At 47.4% G+C, this 18,855-nt stretch overlaps 1 protein-coding gene across 2 annotated transcripts in view; it reads right to left on the reverse strand.

The window, feature by feature from the left end:
- Positions 1-277: 277 nt before the first annotated feature.
- PATJ (PATJ crumbs cell polarity complex component) overlaps positions 278-18,855 on the reverse strand; it is a 290,169-nt gene continuing 271,591 nt past the window's right edge. For both annotated transcript variants that reach the window (XM_080921989.1, XM_080921990.1), the window contains 3 exons: positions 18,667-18,771; positions 8,796-8,902; positions 278-444 (listed from right to left, as the gene is read on the reverse strand). In XM_080921989.1, coding sequence (XP_080778115.1) covers positions 417-444; positions 8,796-8,902; positions 18,667-18,771 — 240 coding nt within the window. In that variant the 3' untranslated portion in view covers positions 278-416. The remainder of the gene's footprint in view (positions 445-8,795; positions 8,903-18,666; positions 18,772-18,855) is intronic.

The raw sequence follows: 18,855 nt of genomic DNA on the forward strand, positions 1-18,855 counted from the left end.
TAATTACACTGCTAATGTTTTCTGGTTTATTTGAAGAGGCAAATTAGCATAAGTAAATCACGAGTTAAGATGACAAACTAAACCTTTGTTTCTACTCATTAGATGAAACCACAGGAGTTAGCAGTTAAGCCTCTGTGGGAAAGAGGGATGTGCGTAGAAAGCAGACACGGCAGCTCCAGTTTCTGCAAACAGAATCGGAGCCAATGACGATGCTGAGTTTTAGCTGAGGCAACTTTTCATCACAACCGGAAGACAAGAATTCTGCTGTATTGTTAAAAAGTGTGTGACGATCAGGACCCACAGCAGCACAGTCAAGGCCATAGCCCCTCTCTGCAGCTTTAGAATGGAGACAGCTTGCTCATGGGTAACGGCTTCCAGGGTCTCACCATCGACAGCCAAGATCTGGTCACTTTGCATTAATCAGCTGTCTTCTGCAGCGGCTCCCTATGAACAAAAAACAGTCCAGCTTTACCCAGTGCTAAGGAGATTAAATCAATATTAAAACTTCTGCCTTATATCTTTGCTTATGAAAAGACTTCATTTAAAAACTTCAATTAATTTTTCTAGACAAATTTTAAATTTTATTTTGAGGAAGAGTCACCATATATGCCTGGCAATCTGGAACTTGGTATGTAGACCAGGATGGCCTTGGGTTTATAAGGAACTCTCCTACATCTGTCTCCTGAGGATTGAGATCCTTGGTAAGCACCATTATGCTTGGATTTTAAGCATTTTTTTCTTTCCTTAGACTACGTAACCCTGGCTGGCATAGAGCTTGATATGTATGTAGACTAGGGTGATCTTGAACTCACAGAGATTTGCCTGACTTTGCTTCCTGAGTGCTGAGATTAATGTTACCATGCTTAGATTAAGCAATATTTTACAATAAAAAATATAGTATCCTATTGTTTGAACAATACTGACTTAACAGTAAAGTATCAATCATCTAAATAACTCACTGGTAGAGAGGCCCGGTTCAAAGTTCTCTTCACAGAAGCAGAACTCTGGCCAACACTCAGAGTTAAGTGGGACTGGGCGTGATGTCTCGGTCACGGAGATATGACGTCGAGGTAGAACTGACTCTGGTGTCAGTCTTACAGTCAATGCCGTCCTTATGTAAGGATGTCGATACTTCACTAAGGTCTCAGCACTGTCACTTGTCACTTAAATAGGTGCATTATTATTGACATCTTAGGGATGCTATATGCTTGTGATTCAGTGGCTTCATTATCACCCGACCAACCCCGAGGTTTCTAAGTGAATTCTATTTCATCATCATGGTGGACCTAACAACGGTACAGAACAGCTACGTGGTGCAGCCTTTAATCCCAGCACTCAGGAGGCAGAAGCAGGAGAGTCTCTTGAGTGTGAGGCCAGCCTGGTCTATATAGGGAGTTCCAGGACAGCCAGGCTATACATGGAAACCGTGTCGCAGAGAAAACAAACAAACAAACAAGGCATAGCACAAACAAAAGGCAGCTTTCATGCTAAAGTGAAAATCTAAAACTGGGCACCAATGGAAATCCCAGGGACTGAAATGGGAGGGAAAGGTCAGGTGTGGTGGTCTGAGACTTTAATCTCAGCGCTCCGGAGATGGAGGCCAGTGGGTCTCTGAGTTTAAGGTCAGCCTGTCTAAAAATTAAGTCCCAGGACAGCCAAAGCTACACAAAGAAACCTGTTCCAACAAATAAAAATCAACAAAACAACAAAAGCAAAAACAACAAGGAAGGAAGGAAGGAAGGAAGGAAAGAAGGAAGGAAGGAAGGAAAAAAGAAAGGAAGAAAGGAAGGGAAAAAATGACCTAGTAAGTGATTGTCAGAAAGTTTTCCCATCTCTTTGGGTAACTCTTAAATCCTGTGAAAGCTAGTTCTTGGAGAGAGGCTGAGACTCCACAGGCACTGAATCCTGCCCAGGCTCTGAGGGAAACTGAGTCAAGAGGCTTTCAAGGCCCTTCCAACCAGTGTCATCCCATGGTGCAAAGACCTGAGGTGCTTGGGCAACGATCCAGAATTGTGAAACCAGAAAACGTGAAATTCCTTTATGCATTATATGATAGCAATATGTATGTCCAGGTCTAACTGGGAAGGGGAAAAAGCTACACGACTATTAATTAATTAATTAAGAGAGTTTCCCATATGGTCCAGTCTGGCCTTAACTTCTGTACTGTAGGCAGGGTGACTTCCTGCCCAAGTACAAGTGCACCACTCTGCAGCTCGGGCACACCTGCCTGTGCCAACCGAACCATTCTGTCATCAGTGTGGCACTGTGAATGGCAGGAGAGGCCTGGGGCTGAATGACTCAAGGGCTTCCGCGTAAGCTGTGCCCACTCGATGTGTCCCAGCTGGACCAGACTCTGTGACACAGCCGTTTATTGCAGCTGAACACCCACAATGAGAAAACAAATTCCCAAATCTGAGAGGAAAATCTGCTGCACTTTTTATGGCATAACATTCAAAGTGGAAAATTTCATTACAAATCTGCTCATGAGAAAAATTTCAGAAAATATTGTATGACATTATCTTTCATTATATATTTGTATGTACATAAAATAAATATGAAGCTTGAGAAGCTTCCCTTCCATATATGTGGATATCCTAAATCCAGATAAAAAGTCCCAAATCCAAAGCAAGGCTGCCCTGAAGCACTTCAGGTCAGGCAGATTCAGGCTCAGCTCTCATGATGTTCAAACCCGTGACTTGGACTGCCTGGGGCTTCCAAACATTGTCCTCAAATTTTCTGAGTTTGCCTAAATCATCCTTATCTTTTGTTTCCTTCCTTCCTTTTCTTTTCTTCCTTCCTTTCTTCTTTTTCTCTTTCTTTCAACAGGATCTTACATGCAACTCTGGTGGGCCTCAACCCATTATGTAGAGCAGACTGGCCCAGAGTCACAGCGTCACCCTCTGCCTTCTGAGCAGCCTATTTCTTCTTGATTGCTGTCAGGACTAAGACCTCAGGCACCTTGGACTTTAAAGTTCCCTTTTAAGACTTAGTTTTTGAAAACTAGGTGCCTGGGTATAGGATGACACGTGCTTGCTGGTGCCTGAGGGAGATCAGAGGCCAGAGTCACCACATTCCCCTGCAGATGCTGCTCCAGGCTCTTCCGAGCTGCCTGAGATGGGGACAGGCCAAGATCAGCACACATTCTTAACTCCTGAGCCATCTTTCCAGCTCATGATTTGAAGTTTTCAACCAACAAGCACCGATGGTTACGTCTGTCTTAAGAGGACAGTGGGTATGCACGTCTACCTAAGGGCTCCCAGGCTGGGCACCATGTTGCATTGTGAAGCTGCCTTTCCTCCTCTCTGACCAGCTGCAGTAGTAAGTGGGAAGGACATGCCCTCTCTGCCTACTGTGCTGTAGTGGCCATTCCTGGCTGTCAACTTGACTATATCTGGAATAAACCACAGCCCAGAACTGGGAGTCTCACCTGTGATCCTGATCTTGAGGCATAGAGACTATGAATCTTAGGACAATAAGGCAAGATCTCTGAGTTCAGGGTCATCTGGGACAAAGCAAGTCACAGCTCCAGGTGTGGTGGTGCACACCTTTAATCTGGGACACACCTTCTGTTGGAGACCTACATAGGACATTGGAAGAAGGGAGGCTCTCTCTTAGCCTGCTTGCCTTGTGGGACTGAGCATCTGCTAGATCCTTGGACTTCCATTCACAGCTGCTGCTGACCATTGTTGGTAAGCTGGATGACAGACTGTTTAAGTATACCTTACTATATAGAAACTATCATAAGTTCTGGGACTCTTAGAGAACCCTGACTTACACATGTGCCATAGCCACAAGCCACCAACAGGAACAGACAGGTAAATCTATAGCTGTCTCGTATCTTCCAAGAGCAAACTCCCACTGATTCAAGGGCACAGTTAGCAGGTGAGATCTGTGCAAGTAACAGCAAGCTTGCACTAGTGTTAGCAAAACTTCCTAGGAAGAGACAGAGGGTCTATCTTTATCTGTACTTCTCTTGAAAACCTTCTCTTTTTCTTTCTTTTTTGTTTTAATATTCTTTGAGAATTTCAAACAATATAGTTTCATCAAGAACCTTTTGTTTCTTTAGGGAAATAATTCATAGAAAGCTACTAGATCAATTAGTGAAATAAATGACTGTTGCTTTAAAGGGGAGGAAGAACTGCTCAGAAGCCTGGTGCCTGCACTCAGCAGGCAGGGTCAGGGGGATGGGAGCTCAGGCAAGGCTGCCTTCACTACTCAGTGCCAGGCTAGGCTACAACATGAACGAGCCAAAAAAAAAATGAATGCACAAATACATTAGTGAGAGAGAAAGGTGCAGTGTTTATACTAAGTACCTTTCACAGGTCTTCAAGCTTTACAATAAAATCAGGCTCTAATGTGAGCGCACACTGAAATGAAAACTGATTACCAGAAGCCATGTAGAGGCAGCGGAAATAGTGGGACTGATTATGGGGCGTGCTGGGAGTAGTTGGGGTTGCTGTTGTTTGTTTACTATTTTACTTTCTTTAAGACAGATTTTCATAACGTAGGCCAAGCTGACCTTGAATTTACGGTGATGCTCCGGTGTCAGCCCAGTGAGTGCTGGGATTATAGGTATGCATCTACACCTGATTTGGAAAGTGCTTAATTCCTGAAACACTGTAATTCAGTATTAGTACCTGGCAGAGCAGAGGGCACCTGTGTTAAGCCAAGTTTCCCAGCGGTCTGAGGTACATGTGCACTTGCCCGAGCATGTTGCTGTGGAGGCGAAAGGCTAATGTAAGATGTCGTTCTCTCTCATCATACCTAATTGTTACCACTTCCATTTGCTGAACCAGTGTCTCTCTCTGAACCCGGAGTTTACCAACTCACTAAACGGGCTCTAGAGCCTGGGGTCTCTTGTCCTGCCCCTCAGAGAGTGTTGGGATTAGACATTTGCCTTCTGTGGATTTGACCATCTGAACTCAGGTCTCCATGCTTACAAAGCAGGCACCTTACCCACGAGCCACCTCCATAGCCCCATGATACCTGCCTTACCTCCCCTTGCCCCGGCTGCTCTGGAACTCACCGTGCTTGCCTTGAACTCACAAAGACTCCTGAATGTTGGGATTGAAGTTGTGCACCGCCACACGGAGACACTGATTTCTAGAAGGACAAAGCTGAATCCCTTTTCAGCCTAGAACAATGTATCTGGAGGCAGCTTCCAGAGCCAGTGCTGCAGAAGACAAACCTCAATTTTGTGTACCAGCTTCTCTGGTACAGAGACAAGTACTTCTTGGGATCCCGCTATTGTGACACTTCCTTCCCTGGTGGGGGTTTTCTATGAGACCTAGATAAAATGGCAACCCACCCCAGACATGAGTGTAGCCCCCAGCAAAGCAGCTCAACACACTTAAAAATCTTACCAGCTTTGATTTGAGAAGTACGGGAAAAAGGGAAAATACCTTTGAAAATATAGTCTTGACATAAATTGGGAGATCTCTGAGTGAAAGTCCATAACCCCTACAATACTAAGCCCCATTCCTGCAGTGTCTTTCTCTGTAATCGTCTAAGGTGCAGGTGTTCTGAAAGCACAGTGCATGCTTCAATTCCAAGAGCAGACAGCGAGAGGGAGTTCATTTTAATGGAAGCACACAGATTTGAGAGGGACTTCCACACTGCAGAGCTACGGATGCCATTTTACCAGACCAGACTCTTGGCAGCCATGCACATCAGCTCATCACCAGTGTGCTTGTGGGTTGGGGCTTTCTCTTGCCCCGAGTTCACTGCTTTCCAATTAAAATTACCTCCCAGAGGTGACACGCCCTCCCCTAAGCGTAACTCTTCTGTCCTTTCTCATGGGGCCTACACGGGCCTTCACATCTCTTCCTTTTACCTCTGCCTTCTGAGTTCTGAGATTTCAGGCATCAGCCATTAGACCCATCTCTATGGTTACTTCTTAATTCATCTCTTTGTTTTATTCAGATAAGATCTTGTTAGGTAGCCTAGGCTAGACCCTGTGTGGTGTGAACTGGGATAGTACCTACCCATGGCCTTGTGCCTGCTAAGCAGGAGCTTAGCACTGAGTCACATCCCTAACCCATTTTATTTTATTTAATTCTGAGGCAGGGTTTTGCTAAGTTACCAAGAGTCACCATGTAGCTCAGGCAGGCCTTGAGATCATGGTGCTTCTGGCTCAGTTTTTGCAGACATGACCCTTGGTGCCAAGGTAAGGAAACTGAGGTAGGAATTCAAACACAGAATGACATCCTTAGAGGCCTACATCCCTGGGCCAGTGGCAAGGAGGAGCATGTGTCACCTACATCATGTCAGTTTATCTCATAATACCTTAATAGTATTACTGATTTTTTACAGTGTGTGTGTGATGGCTGTTGTGGTTTCTAACTATGTGTGTGTGTTTAGAGAGTATATGTGCATCTGAACGTAGATTCCTGTGGAGTCAGGAAAAGGGTGTTAGCTCCCTGGGAACAGGAGTCACAGGTGGCTATGGTACTGACACGGGTGCTGGGAACGGAACCTAGGTCCTCTCAGAGAACAGTGTGTTCCTGCTTCGGAGCTACTTTCTCCACCCCCGCCCTGCCGCAACAGCTTGCTTGCTTCCTTCCTCCCTCCCTCCCTCCCTTCCTCCCTCCCTCCCTCCCTTCCTCCCTCCCTCCCTCCCTCCCTTCCTTTCTGAGCCAGGGTGTCAACACCTCTATATTACGTAGCTCTGGCTATGTTAGAACTCACTACGTAGACTAGGCTGGCCTTGAACTCAGAGTACTGCCTCTGCCTCCCCAGTGCTGGGATTAAAGGTGTGATCAGCACACCTGGCCGAGACTCGGTTCTTTTTCTTTTCTTTTTTGAAAGACTTATTTATTGTTATATGCATAGGTGGTCTGCATGTCTGTACAAGGGCGCCAGATCCTCTGGGACTGGAGTTATGCACAGCTGTGAGTTGCCATGTGGATGCTGGGAACTGAACTCGGGTCCTGGAAGAGTTCTTAACCACTGAGCCATCTCTCCAGTCCCAGAGCTGTTTTTTTTTTTTTCTTAAAAAGACATTTAGCTGTGGGTTTGTCTGTGCTGGTGACTTCCGGTCAGAATGAAGAACCAGATGGAAAGGGTGGTGCTGTTCTTCTGTAAAGATCTGGGCTTTAATCTTCATCATGCAGCTCAGGGTGCCCTGCCTCATAGCACCCCTACACCAGCCCTGAGTTCGGGGACTACATGCACACCTTCTATGCCACCTTGATTTTTCTTTTCTCTCTCTCTCCCTCCTTCATTTCTTTTTTGAGAGATAAGTTATCACATACTCAGGCTTGTCTATAAATCAAGAATGCTACTCTGCCAACAGAGCATGCCCTCCTCTCCCCGCCCTGACTTTGATTTTAAGAGCCGTGGTAGCTTGAATGTACTCTGTCATGTCTGATGACATGCTCTGTCATGTATGATGGCGTGTATCATGAGGGGAAAAAGTAGAAAAAGTTTATTTTTTCTTCAAGAAAATACCCAAAAGTATCACTTAGGTTGAAAAACCATGATCCCCTACCCCTAATAAGGTCCTTTCTGGATGGCTGCGGTCACAGATTCTGACATGAACTGGGCTCACTGAGCACACACGTGACCAGGTACTGACAAGGCCGAGAGGAACAGTTCCAGGCAGCGCTTCTCAAAGTGCAGCTGCTCTCGGCCTGTCTATAGAATAATCCCAGGGAACCTGCAAATACCAGAGACTCTTGGAGCCTCCACAACAGTGTATTGGAGAGCATGTGCAGGTGCCTACGCAGGCAAGCAGTGTTCAGGGCAGACAGCTTGTGAGAGTTGGTTCTCTCCTTCCTCTATGTGGGCCTCAGACTGGTGCTGAGTACCTCTATCCACTGGACCATCTTGCCGGCCTCCTGTTCTTTATTCTTGTATCACTTTAGCTCCAGAAACACTACTTTAATGAACAACTTGGCAATGACTAGCTGTAATGACACATGCTCTCAAAGGGGACAAAAGATTTCACCTCAGAATTGTAGGTTGATGTCAAGGCGACACATGATTGGACAGTAGAGAGTGGAGCATGGATAAAGTTGGTAAGATGGAAGAGAAGGAGAAGCAAGAGATTCAAGATGGAGGCAGCAGAGGAGGATGGTTCAGATCAAGGTGAACTAGATCGGTTTTATTTTGTCTAGGTGGGCAGTTTATATATTAATTGGCAGCAAATTTATTGTTTGGATGTATTGTGGATTGAGAATTTAACATATAAATCTATTTGATAAGTTATTGATTGCTGAGTCATATTTTTACTGGGCTGTGGAGGGCAGTGTATGAAAGCCATGGCTGAGAGGCAGCTGAAGCTTGCAGTTCCAGCTCTGTTGCTGCGTGAGATGAGGGTGAGAGGGGCCCATGGAATGAGATGAGTGGGTGCCAGGCTTGGTAACTAACCGCCTTAGGAATGTATCCTCACTGGAGCGGCTCCCACAGGACCGGTAGCAACAGAATCTTATTTTTGTATTTACCGCAACACAGAATAAGGCTTTAACTTAGTGAGCTAAGAAAATGTGACCCCTAGCATCTTAGAGCAGGGTGGACCTGTGCTATAAACCTGCAGTTTCTTAGGACAGAGGGTACAGGCTTGTGTTGAGGCAATGAGAAGCAGTGTGAGTGCAGTGTGAGAAGAAGCAGTGTGAGTGCAGTGTGAGAAGAAGCAGTGTGAGTGCAGTGTGAGTGCAGTGTGAGAAGAAGAGCCCTGGCACCTTGTCAGACCTTCTCAGGTCAGGAGAACTTAGCATATACATCCCTTCACTCCGAGATCACATAACCTGAACGCAAAGCTCAGGGCTAGGCCCACTGTGCATTAGAAGACTCACCCCGTGTCTTCTGGGTGTCCGTCAGCAGCTGGAGAGCCAAGCTGGGAGCCTGTGGTTATGATTTCAAGCTGAGTCGCTATGGCACTTACACTAGCATCTGCCACAACCTGCAGGAGGGGGTGACAAGGTATTCACTGTAAGTCACAGAGCGTTAGAGAAACCATGGCTGATTGTAAACTTCATTCAACCCGCACGAAGAACTGGACAGATGGATTATTCCTTTCTTTCCCTCCCTCCCTTCCCGAGACAGAGGCCCATAGGCACAAACTCTCATATTCACGCCGCGCTCTCCCCAGTGCTGGGGTTCCAGTATACACCTCTGTGCTGCGCTGGAGGGTGTCATTTTCTCTTACACTATTTCCTTCATTTGACTTCCAATGAGCGCTGACTCTCCTTTTTCTCTTGTGGAGCTGGAGACTGAGCCCAGAGCCTCTGTCACTCACCCTCCTTTCTAAAATGTTGATTTTGAGGCAGGGACTGTCTGTGAATGCTGATTCTTCAGCCTCCCAATAGCTGCAGGAATCACAGGCCTGAGACCCTGGCCCAGGTACAGACTCTTGTACGTTTTTGACCCTGCCTTCCTCTCTTGCAGACTCCTGTGCACTTGACAGGACCAGTTCCCAAGTTCCTGGTCTTTTTCATCCACACTTGGTCCCGTGCTATTAATTTAAATACCATCCGGTAGTGACGACCCCCGCTCTAGCCTAAGCCACATTCTTATGTGTCCGTCAGGAACCCACAGGCACACGTGCCTGGCCCTCCGCCCCACAGCCTGTGCTTTTGAAGCTTTCTACATCCCAGGTGACCGTGATCTGTTCTTATGGTTTCATCAGGCAAGGATAAAGCCCAGAGTCCTCTTAGGTGCTGCAGGCTGACCCACAAAATCATTGTGTGTGGAGTTCTACAGGAGTCATCTCACCGGCTGCCCAGCCTCACTTTTTCTCAAGCAGCCAGAAGCAAGTTAGCATGGAGCAAGTTACTCCAGACTCTCTCTGCCCGAAGCCATCTGCAGAGAACTAGATGCTCTGGGGACACAAGGAGAAGTCCTTCCTATGACCTTGAAGGTGTCCTGCCTGGTGGCATCTCCCGTGTTCAGCATTCTAACCTCATTTTCCTGTTGAGACACCTAACCCACCCCTACCCCAGGACAGAGCCTAGAGATCTGGAGGGCTGACTGTCACACTGCACACACAGATCCTCAGAAGAGTGTGCCAGCAGGAGTGCAGGGAAAGTTGATCCGACGCAGTTTCAGAACAGACCAACAGAGGGCACACATGCCTCAATTGTGGAAGAGCTGTCTGTACTGCCAGTAAAGCAGGAGAAAGGCAATGGGTCAGAGGCGGGGTCAGGAAGCATTTTAGGGATCATCCCAGACGAGGGGAAACAGTTGCAGCAAACGCAGAGTGTTCTAGAAACACAGTCATGGGAAGAATAGTCAGCTAAGTGGGGAAATGCATAGCATAAAAGCCTAAGGAGGAAAGGAAAACTCCCTCCCAGACCACAGGAGTGTCCTTCCAGCTGCACACAGGGCTGTCTTACATAGCCCAGAGCCTCAGCAGACCAGCTCTTCACAAGCATTCCAGCTTTCCTGCAGCCTGAGCCTCCATGACCCACATACTCCTGACATTCCCCTGCTGGTAGGGTCTGCTCTCTGCTCTCTGCTTACCTCCTGGCTCAGGCGACTTCAGAGCCAGGTGACAGCACATCCATCCTCGGTCTTTAAGTTCCAATGGTGCCCTTATAACCCAACTGCTATGCTCCGCCCAATCACCAATTTGGAATTTTTTTTTTTTTGACATCTCTCAGCTTATCAAAATTATGACAAAAAAAAAAAAACCCCTAAGTTTGGACTGGGGGTGTAGCTCAGCATGTGTGGGGCCCCAGGTTCCATTTTCAGAGCACACACACTTTTTTTTGGGGGGGGGGGAATGGGACTAGGGTCTTGACATATAACCCTGGCTAGCCTAGAATTCAGAGATAGACCTGTCTCTGCCTCTTAGGAGCCACTCCAGGCAGGCTCTCCCCTGGAGACTGCAGATCAGATTACTGTGCAGCCCAGGCTACCCTGGAACTCTTCCTGCCATAGAGTCCACAGTACTCGGATTACAGGCAGGAAGGAGCCAGCCCTGTGTTAGAATCTAGTTCTCGTCAGTCAGATGTCAGGAAGCCATCACAGGCACGAGGGAAAAAGCTCCAGAATTTACTTTCTAAACACAGCTGTCTCCTCAGGTACAGTCCAGTCACACTCATAAAGTTTTACCATCCAGTGGTCTCCTCCCCACAAGCAGCTCTAAACCGAGAAGGGCTTCTCAGGCACTAGTGAATCCTAGGGAACCACCCAAACCTTCCTGCCAGCCTTGTAGGAGGGGAACCCTCAGGCTAAGTGTTGAGTATGAAGGACAGCAGGTCTCCTGTGGGGAGACCCAGGACAGCAAACCTGCCACTTGCAGGAAGAGCTGGCTGATAGGCAGTGGCTAAGCCTTCCCTGGGGCTTGGCTTGGGGAGGGGAGGAGCTACTCCAAGGGTTAGGTCAGTGGTGTACAAGTTCAACACTGAGGTGGGACCTAGGTGTCCTGCTCAGCCTTGCCTCTGAACATCAGGGACTGGGGACTATGGTCTGAGGTAAGTAAGTCCAGGGTCCTTTGAGAGAAGCCCAACAAGAGGAGAGAAAATAGACATTATTTTTCCTTATTAAGTGAATCCTGGACTTGTTTTCAGCTTTGCTGGGTTCTGAGAACAGGGATAGGACTCAGGAAAACAAGGGGCAGAAGTGGTCCTGCCCTCAGGGAGGTGTGCAGTAGGTACCGCGAGGGGCAAAGTGTAAGGTGACAGGGTTAGAGCCTCTTAGTGAGACGGGACACCGTGGGCTCTGCAAGTTCAGGTGTTCTAGCCTCTGGGTGCCTGGTTTGCGCAGGTGGGGTCCTGTGGTTATTTCCCTGGGAAGCTTATGCTGGGAAAAAGAAAAGGTGGCAGCTAGAGGGAGAACCTGTTTTCAGGAAAGAGACGCCATGCGGTTCTAACATCTACAGGATGAGGTGGAAGTCCAGACAATGAAGGTCAGCGGTGGTGGAAAAAGGTCTTCTTGGACCAGGACTGCTTAGATGCCCTGGGCCCTCTTTAAACTTTAGGACCCTAAGATGGACTCTGTGTGTGTGTGTGTGTGTGTGTGTGTGTGTGTCACTGGGTCTCTTTGTCCCTCCTCCAAAGAGGGACACACTAAACAAATTTCCCTTTCAGGTTGACTCCTAGGTTTGGTGACAGTCCCACCCTGGGTTCTGTTGCCTCATGTGGACTAGAACTCTTTGCCCAGAGGAAAGGGACAGTTGGGAAATATGGCTGGTTCCATCCTGTTCAACCACAGCCCTTCAAAACATTAACCTGGTCAAAACTGAGAACTCCTTACATTTGTGCCCCTTGTTAGGTGCCCTGGGGCTGGAGTCGCACAGGTGGTCAGGGTGGGTGGTCAGACACAGAACTGTTGGGGGCCAGGTCTGAGCCGCCTTACCTAGTAATTGCAAAATTTGAAGATTTTTCACCAGACATCTAATGGAAGGATTTTGTACCCCCTCCAGGTGTAGTTATTATTAAACACTTAGCAATTACAGGCCTGAGTCAGAGCAGCCCAGCAGCCTGAAGGAAGAGTCCCAACTTCAAGGCAGAAGAGACCAAGAGGAGAAGTATGTAGCCTGCCTACCCCAAACTACCACCAAGAAAGAAGAGGTGGGAAGACCCATTCTTCTAAGTAAGAGGAGACCCAGACAGAGCCGTCGGGGAACAGCAGCCATGGAAGCAGAGGAGACCCACCTACAGAAAGACCTGGGTACAGAGGCCCACCCACCTGCGACCTGGGAGGCTCCCAACCCAAAGGAAGAGAAGGAGGGCGTTCAGCTACCCAAGGACGGCGAGCAGCAGGACAGGAGGGCTAGGAAAGACACTCCTTTTCCTAGGCCTGATGATCAGTCGGCGATATCCACAGAGTTGGAAACTGAGCCAATAACTATGTTCCCCCCTCCTACTGCTCTCTGCCAGGGTGTGTTCCCCCCTCCCACCGCACTCACACCCCACTCTGTGTTTCCCCCTCCCACTGTGCTTTCCAGTGAGTGTGTGTTCCCCCCTCCTACTGCGCACACACCCCACTCTGTGTTTCCCCCTCCAGACGCCTTGTTCTTTCACTGGGGTTCCCTGGCCAATGGAGTTCCTCTCTCATCTTGCAGCTCCTCTATTGGAGTTCACCTCTCAAGTCATTCCCCTTGAGAAAGTGTTGTTTCATCAGATGAACTGGCTTGGCCTATAGCTACTGGGACACTAAAGGACTTCAAAGACCAAGCTAAACTCAGTTACGCTCAGCGGGTCAATCTATGGTCAATAAACTTCCTGGTTGAGTCACTCGTGCATGTCTTTGTTGGATGGACCACAAGATGGTCAGCTCTCCTTATAAACAGGGCTGTTGGACAGCCCAATGCGGCACTCCCTGAGGGGAGCGTCCCCGAGCACCCAACCCTGCCAGGGAACCTTATTCACTGTTGGATTTGTCAGGGCCCAAATCTCTTGGTGTAAAATGTAAAACAGCATTCACACCCTGTCTGCATTCTCGGTCCAGAGGTGCAGATGTGCAGAGATGAATAATGAGAACTGAGTGGCCAGAGACAACCTCATGCTAAACAGCAACAAGCACCTAGAACTAACTGCCTTTGGTATGACTTGAAGCAGCGGAAAGTTGTGATCTCAAGCCCACTGACAGCTTCCCTGACATACTGATTTTTAAAACTAAGTTTAAGGGTCTAGGGTCTAGATTGTAACACATGAGAACAGCAAGCTGGCTGCTAGACAGAGCCCCCTAGTGGCTCAACCTCCCAATGTCACCCAGAATACTAAAAAGATTTTGCCTAGGATCACTTAATTTTTACTTTTCAAGTATCAGGGATTAAAACCAGGGTCTCATGGCTTGTGTTTGCTAGGCAGGCACTCCAGGTTGTCCCCTAAGATAATTCTGTGACACCAAAAGAAATTTTGCCACTCTCAGACCTCAGATACTATAAAGAAATATAAACCTTAATATAAGGAAACCTGAGACTGAGCACTGTCCATTGCAGCCCATTTAGTCTTCAGCAGCTCTGGGAGAAGCTGTGCTGTGTATTGCACAGGGAACCTGCTAGACCTCGAGAGGTGCTGGCTCACCGTGCACCCCACTCTCCTGTTCTACAGCTCCTGTTCTTTCCTGTGCCATGTGGCTTCCTCTTCTTCATGAACCCCGATGTTACCCATCCCCTCACCCCTGCACGGCCTCACCCTTACCACCATCTGATGTCTAGGGCACACCCGACAAGTAGGCCAGAATCTTTGGGAAGCTCTGGAAAACAGTGACCCGACTGGGTACCGACCGAAGGTTAAGAATTCTAAAGTCAGCCGACAGGGTGGCTCATGCCTGTATTTCCAAGAACTTGGGAAACTGAGACAGGAGGATTGTTGTGGGTTCAAGACTAGACTGGAATATCTGGTGAACTACAGAGTGAAAATGCCTTTTTAGTTCCCTCCAAAACCACCACCACTACCACAACAAAAACCAAACCAAACCAAAAACCTAAAACAAAACCCTCCACCAAAACCCACTCACCCACCCACCAAACAACCAAAAAAACAAACAAGAAAAAAAAAAAAAAAACTAAACTAAAACCCAATAAAAAAATCAAAACAACCCCCCCCCCCAGTTATGTTTCTTAATTTTGAAAGCCAAAATTGAGCTGGACATGATGGCATGGGCCTTTAATGTCAGCACTTAGGAGGCAGAGGCAGGAGAGTCTCTGAGTCAGAGGTCAGCCTGGTCTACAGAGTGAGTTACAACACGGCAGGACCACACAGAGAGAATCTGCTCCCTGTATCCCTCCCCCCAAAAAAGTCAAAATTGGGGCTGGTTAGGTGGCCCAGTGGATGAAGGTTGCCACCAACTCTGACAACGTGAGTTTGGCCCCTGGAACTAACAGGTGGAAGGAGAAAGTGACTGCTCTACGCTGTCCTCTGACACCACACAGGCATGAACCAAGTAAATGACAGAGTGCGAGCCCCCATCAGCGCTTTAGTGAAAGTCTCTGCTACTCCACCCCTCCTTCTGACGATATCTCACCTCTTTAGCAATTTCCCTCAGTATTCGCTTCCATGTTCCTAAGTAACATAATTTTACTTCTATTTGTTCATTTAATTGAATTAATTGGGTTTTGAAACAAGGTGAACAAACTATGTGGCCTGGGTTGGCCTTGAACTCTCTACAGCCCAGGCTGGTTTGTGATAAAATTTCCAGCCTCAGCCTCCTAAACAAGCTGCTACTTACTCCTCGCTGATTAACTTTTAAAGGGCCATATCCTAGTGTGGACTACAAAAGCTGGAACTCATCTGACCCTTCCACTGAAGTGTCACGGCCATGTCTCTGACTTCCTACACCACGATGTTTGTCTATGTCTGTTTAATACGTAAGAGAAGGGAAGGCTCAGGCTGGTCTTGCTGAAAGCAGGGACTTAACCAGGGCCGGTTGATGTGACAGGAAGCATGGCAGGCTTGTCATTCCGCCTTCAATCCGCCGGCTCCTCTGCTACCTTCAACTTTGGGTCAGATTCCTGTTCAACTCTGTACAGCAGGCGTTAATCATTGAAGGACGTTCCTCTGGCAACCTCCCCTTTCAAGGCTGAAGGCACCAGATGAGAACAGCAGAGGTAGTTTTCAAGACTTGCAGAGACAGAATCAGCCCACCATTGACAACTCCCTGCTACAGAATGGCACCTACATGTCCCTGGTCATTGCTCTAACCCTGAAGGAGTCCCGACAAACTCCAACTCGCCCTCCTGGTTTCATCCTGTGCAGCAGATCAGAACCGCCCCTGGCAGGGGTGATTTCCTCGCCCTGATAAGACGATGTGTGGCCAGTGCTTGGACAATGATCAACCAGAACAACTCGGTGCTATAGTCCCTCCGTGGGGGTGGGGTGAGGGTGGGGGCAATCTGGAGACGTCCTTTACTGTCTTTCCAGAGCAGCCAGACTGAAAACAAGTTTCTCCCTAGCGTCCACCATTGCTCATCTCATTCTCAACACTCGAGGCAAGTGGTACTCATGGGTCTGTGGGGTCCCCAGTACTAGATTTCTTTGGCTTATATTAGAGGTTGAGGGTAGCCTGGGCTACACAGCAGGAACTTGTCCCCAAGCAGCAGCAGCAGCAGCAACAACAACTAAAGACAGAAACAAAAAAACCAAACACCCTCCCAAAGGTCATGACTTAATTTTTACCTAAATGCCCTTCTTACTAAGCCTGCTATTTCCTATAAGTTAATGTTTCCTGGATTATGGTGTCACTTGATTTCCCAGAGTATACAGTTCCTACATAATTTATTTTTTATGTTTTTTTTTTTTTTTTTTTTAGATCAGCCTCAAACTTCTAGGACAGTTAGATATACTGGATACTCAATACATCCCCCTTAGTTTAACATTATTATTATTATTATGTACGTGTGTGTGTGTGTGTGTGTGTGTGTGTGTGTGTGTGTACATCCGAGGACAACTCTCAAAAGTCAGTTCTCTCCTTCCACTGAGGGTTCTGGACTTGAACTTGTGTTGGCAGGCTTGCATGACTAGTGCTCTATCCACTGAGCAGCTCTCCCTGTTTTCTCCTTGGTTCAGAGCCCTTCCTCCTGCTCTACTTGGACAGATTGGGCTCTGTGCCCACTGCTGGGACTTTAACATTGTCCAGCGCAACAGCCATCTTCTGTGGTAATTCTTAAAGTAATTCTCTCAGAAACGGACTTTAAAAAGCCAGTGGCATTCAAATGGCTTGCTCTTTACAGTTAAGCACTTTTCTCTTGAAGCGTGAAGTCTAGGTGGGTGGTATTCTTTTATTATTTAATATGTGCACTGATTTAAGTCAACAAATTTCTTTAGTTTTCCTTTCTCCCTCTCTCTCCCCTCCCCCATCCTCTCAAGTGTTTGTTTATAACTTTTACATCTTAGACATTAGATTTCTTGGCTTCATCCCATGTTCCCCTTGCTTTCCCCTCAGTCATGGGTGGTGCCCAAGGCAAGTAGTCTTCTAGTGAGCCACATGTCCCTCTTTCTCTAGCAGAGGCACCAGATACCCCTAGAACTGGAGTTAACAGAGGCTATGAATCACCATGTGGGTGCTGGGACTTGAACCCATGTTCCCTGGAAGAGCAGCCAATGCTCTTAACTGCTAAGCCATTTCTCTAGGCCCTTTTAAAAGTACATAGAAGCAATTTAGCAAGAATAAAGTATTTCCTTTGTGAACTTTGTTTTTGTGTGAAAAGTTTCAGTCTAGATTTATCTCTAACTTTCTATAGCTCCAAGACTGACCTTGAACTGACGCTCCAGCCTCAATGTTCTGAGATGTGACCATTAAATTTAGCTTCTAAAACTAGGCTTTTGTTGACTTTTTTTCTTTTAAATACAGTACCTCAAGTGCCCCAGGGCTGGCTTTGACTCAGTAACCAAGGGTAGCTTTGGACTTACTATGAGCCAAGGATGATCTCCAACTCTGTAGTCTTTTGAGGGGCAGGGGTGGAAGGGTGCTGGGATGTAACTCAGGGCTCTGAGGTGCCATGCGGTGACTCACTGAGCTGCGTCTTAGCTCCAGCTGTGTCTTGCTTGTGTAAAAGGCGGAGCTGAGTGAATGTAGTCAGTGTGGGGTATCTCAGACACTGAGAGAGCCCTTTCTTCCTCCTCAGGTTCCCACTGAGGTCTCAGGCTGCTGGTGACTAGGATGAGAAGGTGCGCTTGCAACAAGTGACTCTAGAGGTCAGCAGAACCCGAAGGACGGGGAGACCAAAGGCAAAGCTCCTGGAGCAGAAAAGGGGTAACGACCAGCGTGTCCACTGTCCGTGAGGACAGCACACACATCACGGAGAAGCAGGGCTGAGGCTGGCCATGCGCTGTTTTGTTGGTATTCAGTAGACACTCAAGGATGCAAATACTATTTGGCCTATTGCGTCAACTCCTTTGAGACCACAGACAGTATTTTGTGGCCCCCGTCATGTGTACCTTGCTAAATGCTTTGTCACTTTGACCTAGACCACTGAGTTCTCTGAGCTAAGCCCCACAAGTCGCTTCTCTCAAACCTCATGGAGTTTCCATTCATCTTCCTATTCTAAGCCGAGAACTGCCCTGTGCTGGCTGTGGGGTTTGTTCTTTTTTTTTACCTGTACATCATTTTATGCCACCTCTTTCAGAAGTGTGGTGATTATCATCCTTCATTTTAGGGGCACTCATTAAGGAAAGTCACTGGCATGTGCTGCCTCTCCCGTCTGCATGGCATCTGAGAGACAAGTGGAGGGCCGCCCCCATGGAGGGACTTAACAGCACACTGTGCTTTTACTTGTTCCTGGCTTTCTCTGCTGCTCTGGACAAACTCCCAGCCACCGCTGATCAACTGCCTTAGTTGAAGACTGCTATGCAGTGAGTCGCAGGCACCGGCAGCCACTCATGGTACAGGGGAGAGCATTGAATTTTTCTCTGCCTTTAAGGGACAGGAGACAGTGCTTGGGCTGCCCAGGAACAGTCTTTGGATATAAGGAAGGAAATCATGTCCTATTCATAGCAAACTTCAATTTACAAAAGAATGTCGGAAGCTAAAAGCCTTGTTGATTTATCACAGGAAGCTGAGAGTAATTTTTCTCCCCTTGTTATACTCTCTCGGATAATCCTGCTCACGCCTGTATGGGTGGCATTAAAGAATTTCTAAATAAGAATAATAATTTCTCGCTTTCAGCCTTCATAATTCACATCCGCAAGGACCCTGCTGGGTGGCGATGTCACTGCCAGTGACATTCCGCAGACATTTATCTGCCTCTGCCAGCTGCTTCTCCATTGATCGCAATACCTGCAGGGTAATGCGCCCAAAGGCATTCTTCAGGAGATTAACAGCGTCTGTGTGAGACAGCCCTTCCAGAGGTTGTCCGTTAATGCTCACAATCCGATCTCCAACCTGGAAGGACAAAAGTGGAAGAAAATCACTATCATTAAGAAAAATTAAATTTGAGAAGAATGCCCAAAACTCTTCGTAGGGTCT

The sequence above is a fragment of the Micromys minutus genome, assembly GCF_963924665.1.
Source record: "Micromys minutus genome assembly, chromosome: 9".
In the NCBI taxonomy this organism is placed as follows: Eukaryota; Metazoa; Chordata; class Mammalia; order Rodentia; family Muridae; genus Micromys; species Micromys minutus.